General features: G+C 56.7%; 1 protein-coding gene across 4 annotated transcripts in view; it reads right to left on the reverse strand.

Annotated features, from left to right (window-relative positions):
• RCSD1 (RCSD domain containing 1) overlaps window positions 1-23676 on the reverse strand; it is a 50253-nt gene that overhangs the window by 10780 nt on the left and 15797 nt on the right. For 3 of the 4 annotated variants that reach the window (XM_079106585.1, XM_079106586.1, XM_079106583.1), the window contains exons 2-4: window positions 4859-4960; window positions 3932-4021; window positions 351-422 (exon numbers count right to left, since the gene is read on the reverse strand). In XM_079106585.1, the coding sequence (XP_078962711.1) occupies window positions 351-422; window positions 3932-4021; window positions 4859-4960 (264 nt within the window). The remainder of the gene's footprint in view (window positions 1-350; window positions 423-3931; window positions 4022-4858; window positions 4961-23676) is intronic. The other variant, XM_079106584.1, reaches the window with a different exon arrangement.

The following is a 23676-nucleotide window of genomic DNA, read 5'->3' on the forward strand; positions in this document are numbered from 1 at the left end:
GGCCTGGCCGCTGCAGTGCATAGCAGCTCTGTTGCAGCCTGAGGAGGGCTGAAGTGGCAAGCGGAGGGCTCCGTCTTCCTGGGGTGTTTCTTGAGGCTAAAACATACTTTCCCATAAAACTCTCAAGGCACCCCCTTGCCTGGCCACTCCATGCCTGGCATGGTCCTTGACAGACCTTTGCCCTGGGTGAAGGCTGTGAGTCTCCTCCTTTAGGGCAATTTGGTCATTAACTGGTTCCAGGGGCCAACTATCCAGGTGACAATAAGGACAAAGACTTTTGGATCCAAAGCTTTTGGATGACAGGAGGAGCTGGAAGAAAGCCAGCAGCAGGCCGTGCAACCTGCACCTACCTGGAGCTTCTCGATCAGGGGTGAGCTCTTCACCTTGATCTTGGGAGGGTGGCTGACACTGGGCGGCGATTTCTACGGAGCAAATGAACCAAAACAAGCAAGTGAGAGAGGCGAAGGGGGGCGGGTTCTGTGGAGGCCAGAGCCGGGGAGGCCGCCAGGAGGAGACGCTGCCTTCCCAACCCCACTGCTCAGTTTCCACTGCCCACCCGGCTCACAGGCCAGGCCAGTCCAGCTCCCCCATCTCAGCACCGGCAAAAGCACCTGAACCTAGGACAGGGCAGAGGCACAACACAGAGCCCCAACACAGGAGTTCCCCTGCCAGGAGAATGACCACTTTGCATCTGTGGGCACCCCATCTGCACCTGTGACCTCCAGCAAGGGGAGTCCACTGCTGGGGGCTAAGGAGCTGCAGGCCAGGGATGGGATTTCAGTAGAGAGAGAGACACTGCTGAGATTCCCCTGCTCCTGCGGGGCCACTGTTTAGACCACATCATTTCCCAAAGCACATTTTAATCAGGAGGACACGGTGGCCTGTCTGCCGTGTCCCCAGCCCCTCGTGGGTGGTGTGAGGACGGCTCAGCTGCTGCCCCATAGGCAGCCATCCAGGCTGACCTGCACTCTAACCACAGGCCCCGGGCTGTCCGTCACAGGTCAGGGACCTCGTCTGCCTTTGGATTCTACACTTCTGGAAAGACGGACTCCTTGCAGCCAGGTGATGGGGTGGCCAGGGTGTGACACTCTGGTGAAGAAGACTCCTCTCCAAGTTATCTTGTCATCATCCAAGTCATGGAAGGGGTTTTCCCAGAGCTTGGGCCAAGGTATCCTGCCTGCCCCTCACCCAGGTACTAGTTTACCTGACCCATAGGAGGACGAAGGCTGGCCTCAGGGGCGTCTGAGCAGCAATGGAGTGAGATGGCAGGAGGGAGACTAACTCAACAGATCCCCTGTCACCTTTAAGGCCCATCGCCAAGGGGGAGCATGCTGAAGAGGGACGATCCCTGACTGGGGCTGGGGACACGCGCCCTTCTGCTCCTCACTCGGCGCGAGCCAGGTGAATATGCTGGCCGCAGCAACTCTGCACAGGTGGGTTGGAATGCAGGAGGCCAAGGACTCTCCCTGCTCCTCTGCCGCCACATCAGGGGGGCTCCAGAGCAGCCTTCAATGGTGGGTACAGAGCTCCCAGTCCCAGTGGGTGGGTCCCTAGCCGCTGTGCTTTGTGGTGGAATGTGTGTCTGAAGGTGCCGTTTCAGGAACTGCAGCAATTTTGCTTCAGAGCTCACTCTAGGTAATGCTATACATGTTTCCCCGACTGAACATTGCATTCTGAAGGCAGAAGAAACTCAATGAGTGCTAGCTGTTAGCCACAGGACAGTACTGGGGGCGCGTCCATGTGCCAAAAAGCACGGGTGATTCCAACCAAAGGCGAATTTTGTGAAGTCGCTGTTGCAGTTCCTATGACCGACAGCAGGTGGCAGCATTTCCCTCACAGTTTAACAAGGGGCTCCAGACAAGAGGCCGGCTGACACAGGTTGAGGACACCGCCTCACGTCGGCGAATGTGTATTGTGCGTGCTTACATGCCAATCATGTCCATACTGCCCAGAAGTTGTGGACATAATTTTTCATAAGGGAGTGATTTTCAGCCTTTTTATGAGCAGATGAGGCTGGATCTGGGATTGCATTAAACCTCCTGGTTCTTGCAGAAAGGGGAGCCTCCTGGTCACCTGTCTGAAGGGCCCTGTGGCCAGCAGACCCTGTCCAGGGGCTGACCACATGGCCTCGGGCCCCAACAGGCATGGGGAGGGGGCAGGGGTAAAGAGGGGTCAGGGCATGTGTCTGTGATCCCAGTGACTTGGGAGGCTGAGGCAGGAGGACCTCAAGCTTGAGGCCAGCATGGACTACTTGGCCAGACACTGTCTCAGAAATGAAGATAAGAAGGTGCTCAGTAGTAAAGCACCCTGAGTTCAATCCCTAGTACCTAAAAAAAAAAAAAAAAAAGAGGGATGCAGTGGCCCTTCCCAGCACTTCCCAGGAAGGAGGGCACCTAATGGGGTCCCCCTCCAGCAGACCCCTAGTTTTCTGGCATCTACCAGAGCACAGGAGAAGTGTGGCCAGCAGCCTCCACCCAATCTAGTTGGACAGAACTAGCTACCCATTTTATTTCAGTATGAATTTCAAGGTGACAAAAAGTCGCTGATTCCTGGCGACAGCTCCTTCCTATGTGCAAGAAGCTGGTCACTCCAAACAGGACTTTCAGTCTCAAATCTGCCCTTACATTCCCTACACCTGGCGGTATGCCTTTGACTTCCAGGTGGTTGCCCATGGGGCACATCCTCTAGGCATGCTTCTACAGAGTCACCGAAACGGAGCTGATAAATCCAACACGGGAACCTGAGCTGTGCTGCTCTTGTTCCCCTGGCAAACGCTTTCCCAGCCTATGGGATTTCTCTGGTTAGCATTTTTGGCCTCACTTTGTGAATAAAGAAACAGTCAGTGTAGTGTGGTGACCTCTGGGCAAGCCCAGGGCATCAGAGGACACACTGGTAGGCCAGCCTGCTGCACAGCAGCAGAGACACCAAGTCCCGAGGGGGAAGGTTGCAGGGGAAGCTGGTGCTCTGTAAGAGAAGCTGCCGTCGGGATCTCGTCACAGCGTAGGCCAGTAGCCCCACGGAACCAAGAACCCAACGCTAGCACTCGGAAGGGGGCTGGAAAGCGTCCAGGCCAGTTCCACTGAATCGAGGCCCTCGGGGCCTGCTCAGCTCACACAGGTGTTCAGGGTGTGCGCCTAGTGCTGGTCCCAAGGAAGGAGGGCAGGACAGCCGAGGTGGCCCAAGAGGGCCGGGAGCGGAGCTGCCTCCGCTCACTGGCTGTTTGGGGGCCTCTCAGGCTGGACGGCGGCAGGTGCGGATTCATTCCTGGCAGGGCCACGAAGCAGTGAAGTCCTTGGGCTGTGGGACAGGGTGCGAGGGCTCCCCTCACAGCTCCCGCTGCACCAGGGCTGGGGACCCCCGCGTGGCCTGTCCGCCAGAGCCTTTATTGTGCTGGTGGCATCGTGCTCCTGGCGCTCTGGTTTTCCTCGGTGGCCCAGAACAATGGCTGGCGTGCTCTGTGGGGGACCCGCGAGGGTCTCTCACGCAGCAGTTCTGCCTGAGGCCAGCACAGCCCCTTCTCCACACCTTATCCTGAGGCCCTCCTGTCAGGCCTGGGACCAGGACATGGCTCTCCTGAAGCTTGACCCTGGTGTGGTGACAATACGTGGCCGCTGTGGCTGAGGTTCTTAAGAGTGAAAAGTGGTGTCCCTGCCTCGACAGAGCATACCAGGCTCAGCAGGCACTTAGATTCCAGAGTAAAGGATCCGAGAATCAGAAAGAAGAGATGCCGGGAGGGGCTGTAGCTCAGGACATGCAAGGCCCTGGGTTCAATCCCCAGCACCATCACTACTACTAATAAACACAACAGGAAAAAATAAAAATAAAGAGAGTCCTCCTCGGATATGGAATGGAGACATTCCTGCACAGATTGCTGAGGCCTGAAAGGAGGAAGACACCCGTGGGGACCTGCTCCAGGCCCAGCCGTACTTACCTGCTCACCATTCTGGCCCAGCTCTGCCTTGGGGGGGAACAAGGGGAGGGAGCAGGGTGGTTTCCTTCTTGTTGGCTTAGAGGCTGGTGTCTAGAGGGAGGGCGACAGACGGACAGACAAACAGAGAGAGACAGCCCATCAGGCCACAGGGAGGAAGAGGAGGGCCTGGAGGAGGCCAGCAGGAGAGTCGAGGCGGCCTGGAGAAGGCGGATGGAGGAGGCCGGTGTCCTTGGGCTGCCTAGCGCTGCAGGACTCTCCCCACGGGGTGCACTGGGAGTCAGCGTCTCCTTCCCTGCACAACACCCTGCTTCCCTGACTCCCTGATGAACGGGCATCTCGAGAGGACAGCCACAGCCAGCCTGTTCAGCTGTTTGGAGGTCATCGCCTTTGTCCTTTAGGACATTACTATGGCTTCTGGAAATTATTGGCTCCATGTTTCAGTTGAGAAAATCGAAGGTCAAAAGAGTGGCCGTGAGAAGGCCAGAAGGCTGCTTGGACGCTGCCCGCTGCCCTTGCTCTCCTGAGACAGAGCCCAGCTCGCCCCAAGACAGGTACGCTCCACGCTTCCTCCTCGGGCCCCCTCCCCATCCCTGGCTTCCTCCCAAGTTCTCTCTTCCTTCTCAGCTCAGAAGGGCGACCAGGCCTTGCTCCTGATTCCTGGGATTGGGGACGTCGGCACTCTGAGCCTGGCCAGTGCTCAGTCTGCATCAGTGGAAAGCAAGAGGAAGAGCAGCCCCCTTGGCCGCCCGTGTCCCAGACCAGTGTAAGCCACCCTGCACCAGCCCGCTCCCTGATGGCCCGCTCCTCCTGTCCAGAGGGACCCTGGTTTCTCTTCCTAATCTGGCAACAGCAAACCTTCCTCCTCTCCCTCCTCACCTGAGCAGACGCCCCGCTCCAGCCCCTCCAGATAAGAAGCGGGAGGCTCACCTCCGTGGCTGTAGCTGCCTGCTCCCGAAACAGCCCGGCCAGCTGGGCCACCGACGGGGACGCTGAGCTGTCCACATTGGCATTTGTCTCTGCTGGCCTTTCCTGGCAAACCAAAGAGAAGCAAGAGTGGGTCAGCAAGTGTGCACTCACCCCTGCAGAGTGTCCACACCCGGCGCTGCGAGAGACACTTGTTTGGTGGCCACGTGCAGGAATGCTGTGACCACATGTACAGGCTCTGGGGTTGCGCCTGTGGTCAGGAACTTATGAAGCAAGCAGTCAACACGTTCCCTGAATATCTGCAATGCACTCCGCCCTGGATATGCCTCCCGGGACCTGGGGACAAATAAAGCTCGGTCCTGTCCCGGAGGGCGGCCCAGGGATGGGTAGGCAACACAGGCCAGGGATTCTCATTCTCAAGGACCCAGAAAAAGGCTGTCTGCATAGTGTCTCCCTTCGTTGTTCAGCGACTTTGAAAAATGGGGGCTGGCCCGGTGCATCTAGAGAGAGGGGCCTGTGATTGTAGGAAGCGGGTGAGCAGATGCCTCGTGCTGAATCTTAACACACATGGGGCTTGACTGCCCTACCTTCCTGAGTGCCTTGGGCGAAAAGCCGTTCAGTAGACACCCACCAAATTAAGAAAATGCCTTGGGAGGCGGGTATTGTGCAGGGGGAGAACCGGCCGCCGCCTGCACTGTCGTGCCCCTCCTTCCTCCACAGGGAGAGCAGTGTGCCCCTCGCAGGGCCGCTCTGTGGGTCAGGGGCAGGTCAGGCTGAGGCCCAGAGCCCTGCAAGTGCCTTAGGGTTCTTGTCATTATTGCCGGCGATGGCGCCTGCCTGGTTCCGGTCACTGGCCACTGTCATGTCTGGGGCCAGGAGGTGTCCAGCAGGTGTCCTTAGCTGTGTCCCTGAGGCAGGGCAAGTCAGCCACCCTAGGAGGGCCCTTGCCTCCACCTCGGTACGCACAGCCCTCGGACGCCTGGTTTCAATGACGTTTACATGTCCAGTCCCAGGATTAGGCGTCTCCTTTCCTTTCCCCACGGGGCCATTTCTTACAGACTGCAAGCTCCCTCTGCCACTCCCCTTCCCATGTCGAGCCTGAAGCTGGGAGGACCTGGCAGCAGTTTGAGAAAGTCCCTCTTTGTCTGCGCATGAGCCTCTGGCCCTAATAACAAGGCCCCTCCAGCCAGTGGGGGGCACTGGCTGCCCAGGGGCGACACATGTCCTCGATCCTACTGTGTGTGCTACAAGTGTCGCAGGCTCTCAGGCTTCTCCCACCAATCCCACCCCCAACTTGTGGCAGTGAGTTAAGTAAATGGGGTGATTTGGAGAAGATTCCTTCAGAGGTGGGAACGTCCATGGGGTCACAGAACTTCTGGCCCGTGAGAGGCTCTGCTGGGGGAAAGGCAGGTGCCTTGTTCCCATTGCCTGCCGTGATTCCAGTTCACCTGATTCCAACCCAAACACTGGAGGCTGATTTCACTAGAGGTTAGAAGATTCACGGCTCCTGACGATGCCCGACTTCCTCCAGCGCTGAAAACCGTCCAAGGCTGGCCCCAGCAGCACCCCACAGGGCCGGGCTCACAGGGCTCACACCGCTTTGGACTTCACACCTGCCACATCAGGCACCAAAACCTCGTCCTCCTGGAACAGGGGACAGCCATGGGGCGGGTGTGGTGTACCCAGCCACTCTTGGCCCACCGGCCGGTCCATCTGTCTAGCTTCCTGCCCACATAGCGGATCAGCCTCCGTCCACGACTATTTATTCCGCGGGTCCTGCTGACAGCGCAATCTACCTCGGCTTCCCAGGCGCCTGTCGCGGGTGCCGCAGCAGCACACATTCCAGTTAAAAATAGAGCAATGTCGGCACCAATCTCCTCCGGAACTCCCCGTCTTGAAACCAGGCTTGGCAAGGGGCTGGGCAGGAGGACTGTGAGGCTTCTGGATGCATTTAGAGCGGCAGAGCTGGGTCGCAGGGAAGCCCAGCGCTTCTGAGTTTATTTTCCCGGAGCCCAGGGACTGGGTCTTCTTTAGACTCCCAGACACCAGAGCTGGTTGAGATCTGGTGAGCCCAGGCATTTGCCATGCTGCAGGAGACTGATTACTGCCTGCTGCCCACTGGGCACATTAGAGCCCGGACAGGACAAGTAACGTGGCCTTAGTCACATAGGAGAAGTCACGTGGAATAAGCTGTGGAACAGCTGAACCTCACGCCTGGTAACACAGCGATGGACATCAGTTAGGAGTAGAGCTAAGGAGCATGCCTTGAAAACTGTAAAGCGCGATGTGATTCAGATTGTTATTAGCCACTGGGCGGCACAGGTGCAGTGGAGGATGCATGGCCTGGGGGATGGACAGGGGCTGTCGGCTCTGCCTACATAAGGCTCCGCCTAGCAATTCTGGCAGCAAACCACTAACCTCGCCCGCCCAGTTCTGCCCCCAGCCAGTGGCTGTCTCAGCCCTGAGCTGGCTCGGGAAGGCCAGACTCTCACCTGGACTGTCATCCTGGTTCTGGGAAGGACTTCAGGGTCCCCATCTACTTTCAGGCTTTCCCGAGACCCCCCAGCCCCTGGCCCACAAGGTACCTAGCCCGGGCCGGTGTGGGAGGAGCTCATCAGGGCTGGCTCCGCCCCTCCTGCCTCCGGCCGGCCTGCCAGATCAGGGCTTGCGCTCCAGACGTCATGCTCAAGCACCCCCTCAGCTGGGGTCTGGGCACCGGGGCCACTGCAGCCCCCAACGCTGCAGCCGCACTCTGGGTCTTTGTGCCCCCGCGACCTCAGCTTGTCCCTTCTCCTGGGCCAGTCTCCACGCCCGGACACTCCTCCCCCTGCCTGCTCTCTCCCCACACCAGCCTGGCTGCACCTGCCGGCTTAGACTCCACGCCGGTGGGCGCTGCCCACGGTGCCCAGGCCAGAAGAAAGTCGCCTCTGGGGTTTTCTCTCCATTCCTCTCGCACGTTCTTCTGAAAGAACCGAGGGGCCCTGTGACTAGAGGCATGGACCTCTCCTGCGTTGGCCTGCGGAGGACACAGGGACTGGAAGCGGTGACCATCCACACAGTGGGCGTGCGGAGTGAGCGACGCTCTTCCTCCGTCCCCGCCTCTGCCCTGCTCCTCCACCCGCCTCCTCCAGGGTCCAGGCGTCTGTAGCCTCTGGGCCTCGGCTTAGGGAAACGAGGCACTGGGCCCTCGGCCTGGGCAGCAACGAGAGGCTCTGCTGGGGCCGCGGAGCCCCTGATAGAAGGAAGGTTCTCTCGCTCTGAGAAGCAGGCCAGAGAACCCAGAGCCTGCACGGCGGGTGCTCCTTCCGTCCTCCAGGACCGCAGAGAAGGCGGGCGCTCCTTCCGTCCTCCAGGACCGCAGAGAAGGCGGGTGCTCCTTCCGTCCTCCAGAACTGCAGAGGATCTCAAGACAATCTTGCGAGGTGCACGCCCTCTGAGATGGCCAGCCATCCCTTCTGAGGCCCCCAGGTCGCCACTTCAGACCAGTGCGAAGTCTCCGGATGCTCCCGATTCCTTTAACTCTTCCCTTTCCTCTGACTTCCAGAGCCGTCCCAGGGTCTGAGCACCACTGGAGGTGAAGGAAAGGCCCCTGGACTGGACCACATGGGCCACTCACCCTCCCTGCTGACCCAGGGCACGTGTGGCTGGAGTGAGCGTGTTCCCCCCGAGGCTGACCACTTCTGGAAGGGAGGCAGCAGAGCGGCCGGTAACTTGCTCTTCAGGTTAGTAAGTACCGGCGCAGGGACACCTGGCGCCTGGCTCTCCAGCTCTCTCCTGGTCAACGCACATGGCACCTGCCCTCCTGCTTCCCTGAAGACTGATCCCAACCGTCTCTGGTGCTGTTCCAGCCTCTGGGGCTGACGCTGACAAGACAGAAGTCCTGCCCTTCCAGAATTGCCCTTCCGGGGAGAAGCCCACAGCAGACAGGTGCACCCCGAACAGACAAGCATCTGCCAACCCTGTGAGAGCAAAGTAGGGCAGCTTCTCCCTGGGCGGTGGGAAGACCTCCTGAGGAGGGGTGATCTGAGTTCAACCCCGGTCAGGGACAAGCCAGGAGGAAAATTACTCTTGAACAGAAGCACACAGACAGGAACCAAGGTTGAGGGACGGGAAAAGAGAGTGAGGCAGGGCCATGCCGTGCACCAGAGGGGCTGGAAGGAGGAAAGGCCAGAGGCAATTTGGGGCCAGCCTCTACCGCAAGCAGTCTGTGCCTCCTCGTGAAAGAATGGGGTGCCACTTGGGGGTTTCAAGGAGGGATGTGACCTGCCATCAAGAGGTCATCTGAGGAGGATGGATGAGCAGAAGCAGAGACCAGGAGGCATGTCCTGGCAAAGGTCCAGCTGAGAGGTGACAGTGGAGGGGACCAGGCCTGTCACAGGTGGGGTGGGGTGGGGTGGGGAGGAGGACCTGGGGGTGGAAGTGCGGGAACGCCTGGTGCAGGGGGAGGAAAGGACCCAGGGCTTCGGGATGACTCCTGGATGTCCGGCTGGGATGGTGGGACTTCTGGGCCGGGGATCGGGGTGGGTCAGGGAGCTTCACAGAGGCAGCGGTGAGAATCACCTCGGACGCAATGTCGGCACGGCCAGCACTTGCTGGACGTGTCCTCCGTGCCAGCCTTGCCTCAAGTGCCCACTCAGAACGTGAGAAGTGCCCGGTGACAGCCGTGGCTGAGGCTATGCTGCAGGCCGGCTTCACTCCTCTGGCGGGGGCGATGGGGTGGGGCCCAGGACCTGCTCCAGAAGGACCACCCCGAGGCAGGTACCGTAAGGAGGGGTATTTCAGTGCATTCCAGTGACCCTGGAACCTGCCAGCTAGTTAAGCTACGTGGCTAAGGGCGACTGAGGTTGCGGATGGAATTATTTCTAGCAGCGGGCCTTGAAACAGGCAGGTCACGCTGGGCGCAGACACACTCGCCCGTATTCCCAGAGGCTGGGGGCGGGGACTGAGGCAGGATGATCACACGTTCAAAGCCAGCCTTAGCAACTTGGCAAGGTCCTAAGTAACTCAGTGAGAACATGCCTCTAAATAAAACACAAAAGGACTGGGGATGTGGGTCCGTGGTTAAGCACCCTTGGATTCACTCCCCGGTACCAAAACCAAAACCAAAACAAAAATGAAAAAGAAAAAAAACCAGGCAGATCATCCAGGTTGTCTGGGTGGACCCCTTATAATCACAGGGTCATTAGAGTACAAGAGGTGGCAGAAGAATCAGGGTCAGAGTGAGGGAAGTCAGAAAGACTCGGCCACTGCCGTTGGCTTGGAACCCTGAGGAAGAGGCCAGAAGCCTGCCAAACACAGGTGCTTCTAGAAGTTCAAGGCCAGAGGGCTCCTCCCTAGAGGCAACGTGCTCCCTGAGAACTGCTTTGAACCTGTGACCTCCTGAGCCATCGGGTGTTACGTCTGCATCGGGTGAGCCCCAGGGGTGAGCGCCTGTTACAGCAGCCACGGGCACCGATACCTCTGTGAGCCTTCGGAAGCCCCGTGCTCTGAGCTCGGGAACGGTGCAGCGGGAAAGAAGAGGCAGACCCTGCTCTTCCCTGGCACCCCCACTCCAGCGGGATGTGAACACAGATGGCAACAAAGGAGCCAGCAAGTGCGTTGCCTGCAGGCGGTACTGAGAGGCAGGAATGTGGGCAGCAGGGCTGATCCCAGAGACGGCAGAGATGGCGCTGGGCACCACTGCCCTCTGCCAGGGAGGAGGGGAGGAGGAACAGACAGAGTGGAGGCTGCTGTGATCTGGAGCCACAGGGTGACATGCACAATGGGAGCTCCCGACCTGGCCAGGGCACCAAGCAGCTTCTGGGAGGAAGGGCAGCCGGGCCAAGCTGGATGGGAAGCTGTGCGGATCCGGGCACTCCAGTGGGGGCACACGGGAAGACTTCGCGGCCGGGAATCACTGGGAGAGGGAGGAGCTCTGAGCCTGGAGCAGGGCTCCCAGGCCAGAGGGCAAGACAGGCTGGGGAGGAAAACAGCCGGAGTGCCAAGGGCTCTGAAGGGGCCGAGGGCCTCCACAGTCCCTGGGGGGTTTGAAGCAAAAGAGCAGAGCCATCAGGGTTATTTGCAGCACTGTCTGGCTGCAGTGTAGGGGCTGGGCAGGCTGGGGGCAGGGGAGGCAGGCAGGGAGGCCCATTTGGAGGCCACAGCCCTTGTCACAGAAGATAAAGATAAAACAGAAGATAAAAAGTGAGCCAGCCGACAAGCACACCGCCTTCAGAGCGCAGACCCTCTGAGCTGAGTCTGCTGGCCCGGGTCTAGGCGAGCAGGGAGCTGCATTGGAAAGAGTGGGTGGAAGGGCAGGTGAGCAGGGAGGGAACAAGTGAACAGCAGGGGTCACCTCTGGGGTGAAGGCAGGAGGGAAGCCTCTGGCCAGGACGCGAGGGCCTGGAGTCATAGATCTTCATGCCTAACTCCCGTTGCTGTGTGGACACCTCCCGCCGTCCACAGACCCTTTCACTGTGCGTAGAGCAAGACTCAAGAGTCTGTGGCCGCCTTCCGAGGGGGAGGGAATAGCTTCAGATCTGCAGTTCGTTGACTCAGCCATTCAGAGGACATGAGTCCTACCACCAGTCAGGCCTGGTCCAGTCTAGGGACCAGAGAGCAGGGCAGGTGTGGCTGGCTCCCCCCATAGTCTAACAGGCTGTAGGGGAATGGAGAACAAGGAGTCAGCAGAGGCAGAAGACTGGCCCAGCTGTGACCCCGGGCACATGGCCCATCTGGGAATGAGTCGAGGTCTTAAGGGTGGCCTCAGGTGGAGGTTGGGGCCGAGGTTGGTGCCAACATTCTGTTGACCTCAGGAGTCTGAGGAATCAGAGTGGATGGTAGACTGACTGGCACGGGGTCAGAGGAGCTAGAGGTCATTAATAGGACTCCAAGGGTCACGGAAATAGAGACTTTAGTAGAACTCACCACAGGTGGACTGTCCCTTAGGCCTATGTGTTAGTTACTTGGTCCCCAGCCTGGCACTCCTGGGAGGCTATAGAGGCTTTAAGAGGGCAGGACATGGGGGAGTATGTGGGTCACAGGGAGGCGGGCTCTAGGAAGGACCGCAGGACCTGGTGTTGTCCTCTCTCTTGTCCTGGGCCACAGGGCGAGCCGTTTTGCCACGGACTTCCACCACGGGCCCAAGAGCAATGGCACCAATCATGAACTGTAAACCCTAAACCTTGAGCCAAACACACGCTCCTCCTTGTAAGTTGATTATCTCAAGTGTCCAGTACAGTGCCGGAAAGCCAACTAGCAAGGGTCTCAGGGCAAGTCAGGAGGAAAGACTGGCCAGATTGGGTGACTGTCCAGTAGGTACAGGGAAGAGTCGAGCCGCCACCTGAATTTCCAGCTCTGGCTTCTGCAGGGTGGAGTGTCACTTGCGTGGAAGAGGAGCCCAGGCAAGAGCAGGGCTGGGAGGAGAGATGGCAAGTCACAGGATGAGAGCTCAGAGGGGTGGCGGACAGAGCAGAGGCCGGACAGACCCAGAAGCACCTGCTCGGGAATTTCAGAGTCAGGGCCATGGTTGAAGCTTGGCTATGTTACAAGTGGCCAAGCCTGCAGACTGGCAGACGGGAATGCTGCAGAGGAGGTAGACAGGGGCTGGGGGAGGAGAGGCCGGCACTCTCCAGGAATCTGGGCCACATTTCTTTCTTCTTCCTCTTGCCAGAGGCAGAAGCAGGGCGACTTCAGCCCGGTGGGTCAGTAGCTTTTGGACTGCTTGTCGAGGGCAGACGGGAAGAGAAGGGAGTGCCTAGTACATGGGCACTTGTGATCTGGATGGACCCCTCACTGGCACCTGCAGGGAATGTGTAATTCCTTTCTGTGCAAAGGACGTCCAGAAATTCCCTCCCCATGCTGCCCTCACGCTGGTTAGCTCAGTAACACGCCTGGTAAGCCAGGCTGCCTGGGTCCTGGGCATGCTGCACACCTGAAGCCCCTGCACAAACACCCTTGGCTGGAGCCATTCCTGCTGCCTGAGCGGGAGTCAGGTGACAGTGTGTGTGTCCAGGGTCTGGGACGTTTGTCCTTCAAGCCACAGGAGGCCTGCCTTCTAAGATTAGAGCAAGCCCCCAAGGCCAGGCCTGCCTCCCAGTCAGCTGTGGCCTCTCCTGTTTCAGCCCTCCCTTCTGGCTGAGCAGAGCAGCTCTGGAGCTGGACGCTCAGTGGGGAGGATGGGAGGCCCCCCGGGTGCCTGCCCTGGAGGTGATACTATAGTGGGGGACAAGAGCAGCCTGGGGTTGAAGCTTGGCTGTGTTACAAGGTGGGAGGGCCTGCAGACTGGCAGGGTGGGAAGGCTGTGGAGGAGGTGGACAGGGGCCAGGTGAGGAGCCGCTGGGCATCATGAGGACATGGCATTTATACCTGGCTCCAGAGTGAAGGTCACAGGCAGAAGGGATCCCGATACGATTGTAGGAGCTGCCATTGGGCCAGCCCTCTACGTGGGCGGTCTCACCAGACTCACACAACTGCACCCGAGAGGGGAGTCACTGAATCACCCTATCGGCTGAGGAAACTAAGGCACAGAGCAGTTAGGTGGTTTTGCCAAAGCCGCACTGAGTGAGTGGTGGCAGGAAGCCGCGAATCTGTCCCATGAATGACAACTGTCACGTGCAGCGTAAGGAGGAGCCCGGCAAGGACCACGAGGGCGCCTGGCTCTGCTGCAGTGCACCTGCTTTCAGAGGCCTGGGCTGGCCTGGAGGGGACAGGCCAGGCAGGACAGATGCCCAGGGCACAGCTGAGGACCTCCTCACATCACTGAGGCCATGTGAGCAGGAGGCGAGGGAGGAAGAGGAGCGTTTTCCACTTAATCAATATGTACTGCATTGATGGTGTTCCAGAATATGGCCACGTGATCAAAGTGACCACAGTCCTTGGAAACTCCAGATGAGAATCCCTAACCTCACAGATGGAGGCTCTTCCAACATTATCTTCCCAGGGCTGGGAACTGAACTCAGGGCCGCATACATTCCAGGAAATCCCTCTACCACTGAGCGACACCCCCAACCCTTCTTATTTTATTTTGGGACAGGGTCTGGCTAAGTTGCCCAAGATGGCCTTGAATTTGCAATCCTCCTGCCTTGGCCTCCCGAGTAGCTGGGGTAGAGGCATGCACTCCCACCCCTGGCTGTCACAGGGTCATTAGGTCATTAGCAAACACGAAGAAGCTTCCTCACGTGCACCATTTACTTTCTCGATACTCGATTCTATTTGGAATCACATGTGAAAGCATCTAATTTGGAAGCAGAAGAAAATAACTGGATTCAAATAACATCAGAAGAAGGAAAACCTGAGTTATCAAGTTCACAAACCTGTTTAACTACATTCAGAAAACCCCGTACGACATCGTAGAAGGAATCTCTGGGATCCTGGCTGTACAGAGGACATGGCCTGGGAAACGGACCACCTGAGTCGTGCTGCTGATACTTCCAGCAAACCCCGAGGGGTCCCCTGTGCCCCCGTCCCACTCAGCAAAACCGCTGGCCCCTCTTTGTGCTTCATGGTCCTCTGACTCAGCCACTCCTTCTTCCTGGATCCCGTGCCCTGCCCCAGGTCCCTTCCTAACCTAGTCACTGTCCATTGGGAGGCATGCCACCAACACGGCCACCTTAACTTCATTTATTAGGGCAGCAAATGTCACAGGCAGAAAGGACTCCGAGGTCATGTGAGAAGGGAGCCCGACCCCAAGGTGAGACCTTTACACTGAGTCAAGTAGAAGGGACCCCAGCCAAGCGAGGAGTGTGCATGTGAGGGGACTGAGGTGGCTGAAAGCACCCCACGAGGAGTTTGCACAAAGCCTTGGCCAGAGGGGACAAAGGGAACTGAAGAAGGGGGCCTGCGTAGCTGGGACTCGGAGAGCGCTCACCAGGTCCCCAGTTTGCAAGCCTGTCTCCTATGGAAGCCCAGAGCCCGGATGGCATGTCTTATCCATGTCCCCAGCCCTGGTCTGCTGCCTGGCCCACAGCAGGACATCTTTGTGGAAGTGCTAAGTGTGCAGCCACTTTGAAAAAATATTCCGGCAGCTGCTCCCGAAGTTAAACAAACATCCTCAAAAGGACCCCTCGATTGCACTTGCAGGTATTTACCCCAAAGAAGAGAAGGCACACGTGCACATGAAGACTGGCATGCAGATCTTCAGGAAAATTCCACGACTCCTAGCCCAGGACTAAGGTCACCTGGCAGGAATGGACAAGCCAACTGTGTTATGTGCACCACAGATGGCCACTCAAAGTGAGAGGGCAGAGGCTGACCCACCCACACAGGCGGATCCCGGAAGCTTTGTGGCAAGTGGAGGAAGCTGCCACCACAGACTGCCCGCAGGATTTCATTTACTCAACGTTCTTAAAAAGGCAAAACTGCAACGAAAGAGCAGGTCACTGATTGCCTGGGCCTGGGTGGAGCCAGGTGGGGAGTTGACTCAGGGGCAGGAAGAACTTGGCATGAGGACAGGCTCAGTACCTGGAACGGGTCCTGGTGTCTAGGAGCGGTGGGTGTGACCGCACATGCTCAGCACTCACAGCGCTGTGCACTAACGCGGGCGAATCTTACTGCACATCCGCTTCATGCTGTAAAGGTAGCTAAACATTTTAAAGCACTGATCACTGTCCAAGTACAAAGGCTGAGGTGTACTCCCTCTCGTGTGTGCTAACCCCAGGAGCCCAGGGAGCAGGCCTGGGACCAGACCTGCCAGGAGCAGACCACATTTGGCTGTTTACATCCTGCCTGGGGCTCCCACAACAACATAGCAGAGAGAGAACAGAATGGGTGACTCGACAAGCCAGGGTTCAAATCCCGCTCTCCAACTTATGGGCTGTGGAATCTTGGGCAACTGACTTAACGGCTTTGAGTCCCTGAGATGTGGGTCACAACACCCTCTCCAGGGACAAGGATACCGGGAGATGGTGTTTGATTGGAGGGTTTGGGTGCACACTCAAATCCTGCCCCTTCCTACACCTGTGATCTCAGGCAAAACACTTGACCTCCCCCAGACTCAATGCCATCCGCTCCTGAGACAAGTTTAGGACACACTTCTCCCGCAGGACTTTTCTGAGCCTAAAGCAGCCTGCGCACCACTCCAGCACAGTGCCCAGTGCAGTGCCCAGAAGCTTCTCCCACCTCGGCGACTGCCGTCGAGGTCGCAGGTGCTCGCTGGCTCACCGTAGGGTTGGCTGGCTCCCCTGCACTCTGTGGGGATGCCAGGCGGGTGCCAGTGTGGCCCTGAAGAACTGCAGGGGTGGCAGGGATCTGCTACTGCCAAGTTTTGTTCATTCCCAACTTGCAGAACAAGTCGGCAGACCAGAGGGGTTGGCACTGCCTCTTAGCATCAGAGGAATTCACAAACTGGAGGCTTCTGAGTCAAGGTGAAGAGCAGCTGGCCAGGTGCAGTGTGATTCTGGCCTGGGGCCACTCTGCTCAGCTATCAGGGACATTCGTGCTGGGGTCACGGGGTATATGCAGGCTCGGGTGGGGTAAAGGGGCAGGACCAGCCCTGGGAGGGAAGCCTGCTCAGGTGGGGAGTTTGGCTTATTGCCCCCAGGTCTGCACTGTGAAGGGGCCGTAGAAGGACAGCCCCCGGCAGGGGGTCGGGGGTGTTACCGGGTTTGGGTGTGAGGCAGAGCCTGCCCCTGCCTGTCGAGCTTGAGGGGGATGGTTGCCCATGGGAGCCTGGGCCTAAGGGCTGCTGAGCAGGCGCTGAACAGGCCTCCGGGACACTGCCTGTGCCCACCGGGGCAGGTCCCTGGGCAGGCAAGCGCAGCCTCTCTTGGAGGGCAGGGAAGATGCAGCGCCTTCGAGATGGCCTCCCAGAGGAGGCTCCTGGGGCCCCTCTACTCGCGGCTGCTTATATTTTAACTTTAACTCAATGTGAAGAAAACTGCAAAGACTTGGTTTCTCTTCTGTGGAGAAAGCGGAGCTGGGTGACCCGATTAAGTTCAGACAGGTTGGGACCAACGGGTGCCGAGGAAAGTCCAGGGAAGAGTGAGCAACCCAGCGAGACCACAGGGAAGGGATCTGCCACTCTGGGAGGTCCTGGAGCAGGGACATTCCACATCCACGCCACTGGAGGAAAAGGGCAAAAAATAGAAGAGAGGTGGGAAAATGGAAGGAAACCTTCCATCTAAGGAGTGAACGGGGGAGGGGCAGCAGGGAACAGAAGAGAAGAGGAGGCTAAGCGCTGGAGACAGAAACATTCCAGACTGGCGTCAGCTGCAGCATCTGACCAGAGGATGGGCGCGTGGTCCTGGGGACCTGTGGCTTTGCTGATTTCCCACATAGGGCTCTGGAGTTCGTGACATTTTGAAGACAAACTGAGGTTGCTTAGCTGAAACAGAGTATGTGACAACAGATTGTAGGATAAGAGACCAGTAGAAGGAAGGGGACCAGAGGGAGGGGGTGAGGGAGGGGGTGAGGGAGGGGAAGCAGAGGTACCTGGAACAAAATCGACCAGATTATGTTGTTCCAAGCTGTACACGTGCCAACACGTAACAACGAATCCCACCATTACGTGTGATTATAATGCACCAATAAAATTTTTAAACAATAAACTATTCGAAAGGAAAAAAAAGTGAAATGTTTCCCTTTTTAACTAAGAAATTCCAGAACTTTCCCCCCAAAAAACCCAAACAAATACTTGTCTCACTATTTAAAAATGTAAAACTTCTTTTGGTGGAAATGAAGAGTTTTTTTATGGTAAAAATGAAATGAGAAGAAAACAATAGCTCTGGAAGCAGAGGTGGCATCTGTCACGTAGGCACTCTCCCACGACAAGAACAATACACCAGGGAAATGAGAGTTAACCTAACCCTGAGATTTCTCTGTGCTTATCAGACCGCAAGGGGAGGGGAGGGAGGAGGAGGGGTGGAGCCCTGGGAGCAGGGGAGGGGCCCTCCAGCGCTGCAGGAGGAGATGCAAGGGGTACAGCCTTCTGGGAAAGAAATCCAGCAGCACCTATGAAATGAGATCACCCAACCCTCAGGCCTTGCCTCCCGCCCTGCCCTCAGCCTTCTAAGGCCCTCCATTTAAGGGCAGGAGGCCGTGGACAGCTGTTTACCACAGCAGGACCCAGGAGAGAAAGGAAGACCCAGCAGAAGGAAGTGGTTTGCATGCATCTGCATATGGGCCATCATGGACTGTTAGGAAGAATGAATGACCGAGACCAACTTCACCAGCCTGGTGAGAACAGTAGGAGGCGGGCAGGGAGTATAAGGCCAGCTGGCTAGAGAAGCGACCTCTAAGAACCTGACCCTAGGTGTGCATGTGTGAGCACGCGAGTGTGCACACTTGTGTCAGTATGTCTGTTAGAAGAGCACCCGAAGAACGTGGTGGAGGTGGGCGGGCCGGAGCCATTCGGGAAGCGGCTGAATGAACAGTACTGCTGTCAAGGCCCAGCCGCTGGCTCTACCTGGCGAACTTAAACGTGTGCACGAGTAAGCGAGAGCCGATTGGCCTGTTTTTCTTTCATTTTTGACACATTCTTAGATCTACCCTGTGCACATGTTCATGAAACACGCTGCAGAAAGTCTTTAGCATCTCGCTTCCACTTACACCGGAAATCCACCCGCACCACTACACCGGGATTCCTTCCACCACTGACTGATCCACCGAGGGGGTGGACCACGCTGCACACCACTGTTCTCTGATGTGCGGTCACTTAGGCCATTTTGCAGCACGTCACAGTTACGAAGGCACTGCCGTGATAATCCTGTGCTCCTGTACGTCCAGACTGACGGATGTACAGCTCTTGGGTGGGTTCTCCCAGGTGGGCTTGCTAGGAACCCCGGTGTGTGCGTGTGTACACTTGGCGGGTTGACCGATGCCTGCCACGGAGGTGGTGCCCTTTGCGAGTCCCCAGCCACATGTGAGTGAGCCTGTGTCCCCACAGCCTTGCCCAGGGTGTGTCGAACACTATCTAACTTCTTGCCAGTCTGGAAGGTAGGAAGACACGGTACCTCAGGGTGGGTTTAGTTTTGTCTTGTTATAAGTGGAGTCTTTTCATATGATTGAAGATGATTTTACATGTTTTTGTGACAGCTACTTATCTTTTGCTCACTTTTCTTTCTCAGGTTTTTGGGCTTTTCATTCTTTCCAAAGTTAAGAATTCTTGACATGTCATATTTTGCACTTTGTGCTATATGTCACACATCTCCTGGGTTTTCAGCTGTAGTCTGACTTTTTATTTTTCACTGGCACATGACAACTATACACATGAGCGGGATGCCCTGTCACACACACACACACGCACACACACACGCAGACAACACGATTCGGTCCGTCTCACTCTCCAGGACCTCCCTTTCCCTCCCTCCCCCCTCCCCTGCCCCTTCCTACTCTACTAGGTAGAGCTGATTTATAAGGCAAGTTGCTAAGCTATATTACAAAATGAAAAATACCAAGTCAAGCTTTTGAAAGGCTGGAATGAGAGTTTCAAGCTTTGCTCTCCAATTGCTCTGGGAAGCCTGGCTTGAGCAGGAGGACAAACACTTGGAACACCCCACGTCCTCAAAATGTCAAGACCTCAAGACCAAGTCCCAGGGGCCTGGGGAGAGGGCAGGCATGCCCAGAAGGGAGGCAGAGAGGAGGGTTACTAATGCTTCTACAGAGATATTTTGTTGCTAAATTTAAATCTATGCCACCTGAAGCTCGGTTAGGAAGTCGGAGGCTCATGAAAACCCAGGCCAGCTGGCCCCACTTGCAGTGGCCCGGACTCCTTCCGAAATGCTGTCCCTTCTCCACTCCCATTGCCCTCTGCTCTAGAAAATGACCACGTGAAGCCCAACAGCCCCTTCCACCTCACCACAGACTCAGAAAAGGCAAATTCCAGGACAAGCAGAAGGACGCAGGCACACAGGTGCTTTCCACCAGGCCCCAGCCTGATCTCCGTAGGTCTTGGACTGGTCTGCGTGGATTCCCATCCGGGCACTTCCCAGCCTGCGTCCCCAGGAGTCGCCATTTCCACTCCACGACTCAGCGGTGTAAATTCCGAGCAGAAGCTGCCAGTCTGAGATTGCTGCTGGACACCTGGGAGCCACGGCCCCTCAGAGGGGATGGGGCGGGGCCTCCCCAGTGTGGGGTCCACCTGGACGGGGTGCCTGTGCAGCTGTTTCCGCTCCCCTCTTGGCCATCATGGGGGGCGTGCTGCCATCTCTAGGGTCCTCAGAGGCAGGTGGGCAGCGTGAGGAGTGGGTGGGTGGTGACCTGAGCCCGCTACACTCCCAGCTCCAGTCCACACCTGCATGTGCACAGTGGGTCATTTTTCAAAAGATGGGTCAAATGCTCTGATGTTTCAAGAGAAGATTTTAAAAAATCAGCTGGATGTTTAAAAAACGGGAGAATCTGAGTGGGTGGGTGGCGTTGCCTGCTGCGTTTCATCCACAGGGCCCTGCTGGTGACTCCTGATTTCTGGGAAGAATGCCTTCATCCCACCCTGCCATTTTCTAGACAATTCCAGGTGGTGGCTTCTGGTTTACTCTATGAGTTCATTTCTAATTATTCTATACACATCATTTTATTACTGTTCTTAGTATCAAATAAGCTCCCACCACTTCTCACTGACATCTAAGGAGGACCAAATCTTAACACAGAACCCAGGCAGGGTGAGAAGACCTGGGTTAGCGTCCTCTGTCCCAGGCAGCCACCAGACTCCTTGATGTTAGTTTCCTAATCAGCAGAATGAGTCAGAATTACCAGCTCGCAGAATGACCATGAGGCTTTCAAAGATAAGCTGCGGAATAAAAATGCTCCGTAAATATTTGTTCCACTCCTTCTAAGAGACAGACATGAGGCTCCATAAATCCACGCAGATGGTAAACAAATAAGTTGCGAGAGAGTACTGCTGTTTTCCTAATAGTTTCTTCACTTTACAAAAGGATTTCCCATGATGGGCTTCTCTGAGGGCGCAGAGAACACACTGTTCTCCCTAGTTTTCGCTTATGCAAAGCATTTTTTTTTTTAATGAACGAGCATTCCATCTTTTCAGTACCCATCCTCCCTGCCTGTCCTGCAGGGCTGCTACCACTGGGTGGAGAAGGGAGAGCTGTCTGGTGAATCAGAAGCAAAGATGATGCTTCTGCTCTGTCATGAACGCCACATTCACCAGGGACTCAGCAGCCACAGGACACTGCTGCGCTTGAGAACTTCCACCTTCCAAATCGCACTGTCAGGGGCCTGCCACCTATGTTAAGGGGAGCCCTGTTTTGCTCCACAGGCAGCTGGCATGTTCATGGCCTAGCCCGGGGAAGCTGAGATGGCACACAGACCACAGCTAGGATTTTGGAAATCTCAGGAACAGAGCTGATTATGTCATATATTATGGGCTCTGTCCTTCCCAACAGCAGTACATAGGAAACACCTGTAGACAACAGGAAATTAGAGGAATTAAAAATATCTGCCTGATCCCTAAAATGAATAAATAAAAAGAAGAGAGGAAAAATGGTCTCTATTTTTTCACAGGGAAAACAAACAAAGTGGTATCTGGTTTGAGCCATTTCCTCTCTGCAAAACACACCCCTCCTGGGGCCGTCCCTCCCAGGCAGAGGTGGGCCTGGACCACCCGCTTCAGCAGCTCAAGACGTCCGGATGCCTGAGTGTGGTGGTCAGTGAGGGTCTTGGAGCAGGTGCCGAGTCTCCAGGCTTGGAAGGGAGGGTGAGGAAAGCTGAGCTCATTTCCCCCGGGAGAGGAGCATCCTCCATCCAGCTCTGGATACAAGGGGCCTGTGTTTGTCCTCCAGTCTCCCCAACCACAGGAAGTCTGTCTCTCAGAGCCATGAAGAGCAGCGATGACAGCCCCACCCAGTGAGGTCAAGGTCGGGGGACGTGGCTAAGCTCATGGGCAGATCTGGGGACAGCAGCTGGGAAACATCAGATCTGCCTCCCGGCTCCTCACATCCAGTAGGTCACCAAGCCTAGTCCTGCCCTTCATGTATATTTCTGCTCTGGCCTCTTCATCCTCACTGTGGCCACTGACCCTCAGGCTACCATTCTCTCTCCTTCGATTGTGGGGGAAATCACGGTCACCCCCCTGGTTTCTTTGTCTCCACTCTTCTCTCTTGTGTCCATTCTCCCCTCTGCTGCCCAAATGATCTTTCTCAACTGAAGTCAGTCATGTCCTCTCCTGGTCTACCTGCTGTGTGGTACCTCCCACACAAGCACAGCATCTTCCTACTGGCTCAGCATCGGAATCGGAAAATCCCCAAACTCCAGAATCTGAAACTTTTCTGATGCTCACACGACACAACACCCAAGGGAAGACCTCGCATGATGGGCCACAGCCAAGATGAAGGAACTCTAGAAGTTATCACACAAAATTGCCTTTGTCCTTGTGTATGTGAAACAAATGAATTTCATGTTGATACTTGGGTCTCAACCCCAAGATCTCTCAAGGTATGTATATGAAATATTCCAGAATCTGAAAAAAAAATCAAAATCAAAAACACTCCAGTCCCAAGTATTTGGGATAAGGCAGACTCTACCTTCTAGACCTCTCCCTCCCCTGAGGTCGCACCTTCTTACAACAGCAGCACTTACTGAGTGTTCCCTGCCATGTGCCACACCGGGCACGTGACGGACACCAGCTTTTCTGAACCTCACAGCCTGCCTCAAGCCAGTCAGATGCTTTGACCATCAGGCTGTGGATGGCGGCCTCTGAACTTCGGTGGGGCTGGGGTTCAGCCGAACTCCAGGCCCTGGCCCCTCCCACCATGTGATCTCTGAACACCATGCATTTTCCACCTCACATGCCTGGCTTCTTACACCTTCATCCAAATAGTTCTTCCTCCTCCAAGACCCAGCTCCCTGCTGCCTCCTCTGGGAAGCCCCCATGGACCTCTTCCTTGGGTATTAATCACAACCACCCTGAGAGCCTCTCCTGTTGCATCTGCTTTGCTAACATGACCCGTGTGTCCCTCTCACCAGACTGTGACCTCTGTGACCGACGTACCGCAGCCTTCACCTCGGCTTCCCCAGACTCCTAGCAGCGTGCCCAGCAAGTGACAGGTGTGCAATGACTGTTTGCTGGTTTCAAGCCTCAGCCTCTGGAAAATGGCGGGGGCTTGTGTTGTGGCCATGTCTCCACGCTGCTGGGCCTTGTGTCCCTGTGGGTAGCACAGGACCAGGGGCATGCTTGGCTGCTTTAGAAACTCTCCCCAGCATCCACCCAGCTGAGCCCTGCTGCCTTCACCTACAGACAAGTTAGCAGAGGCCACGTCCTCCAGGGTGGACGCTTGCCCAGGGAGAGCCCAGGTCCAGAGGCAGGAAATCTGTGCACAGCCAGAGAGCAAAAGCAGGGGCGTCCTGGAGTGAGGAGACAGCCCTCTCAGGGTCTGCATCCGGGAAGGAGGGTGTGTGACCCTGACGGCACTGCACAGGGAAGGTGACCCGGGCACTGTGGCACGGCCACTTCACAGGCGTGTGCGACGGTGAAAGCCAAAGCTGTCAGCACCCCAGGAAACCAGCTCCTCAGGATGGCCACAGCAGGCACGCTGACCACTCGGCCTGTCCAGAGACAGCACGCGGGGCGGCGAGACAGTGTGCATGGCTTCCTTCTGTTTTCAGAGAACACACTGCAGAAGTGAAGAGTGCGGCCTGCACAGAACCCAAGTCAGAGGCCGAGCACTAGGTTTTAGAGAAGCGCTGCCAGGCCCAAGCACCGGGGTAACACACCAGCATGTGCCTGCTGAAGGTGACAGATGCTCCATTTCTAAAGTGACGAGGTCCCTGTGGAATCTCAAGAGTGGGTGGACACCCAGCGAAGCTGCGGCCCAGCCACCCCTACCGCACGGGCACGCACACTGACCAGGACTGGGCCACGCCAGCCTCGAAGTCAGACAGCGTCAGTGGAAAACGTG

This window comes from Sciurus vulgaris, assembly GCF_902686455.1.
Source record: "Sciurus vulgaris genome assembly, chromosome: 12".
Taxonomy (NCBI): domain Eukaryota; kingdom Metazoa; phylum Chordata; class Mammalia; order Rodentia; family Sciuridae; genus Sciurus; species Sciurus vulgaris.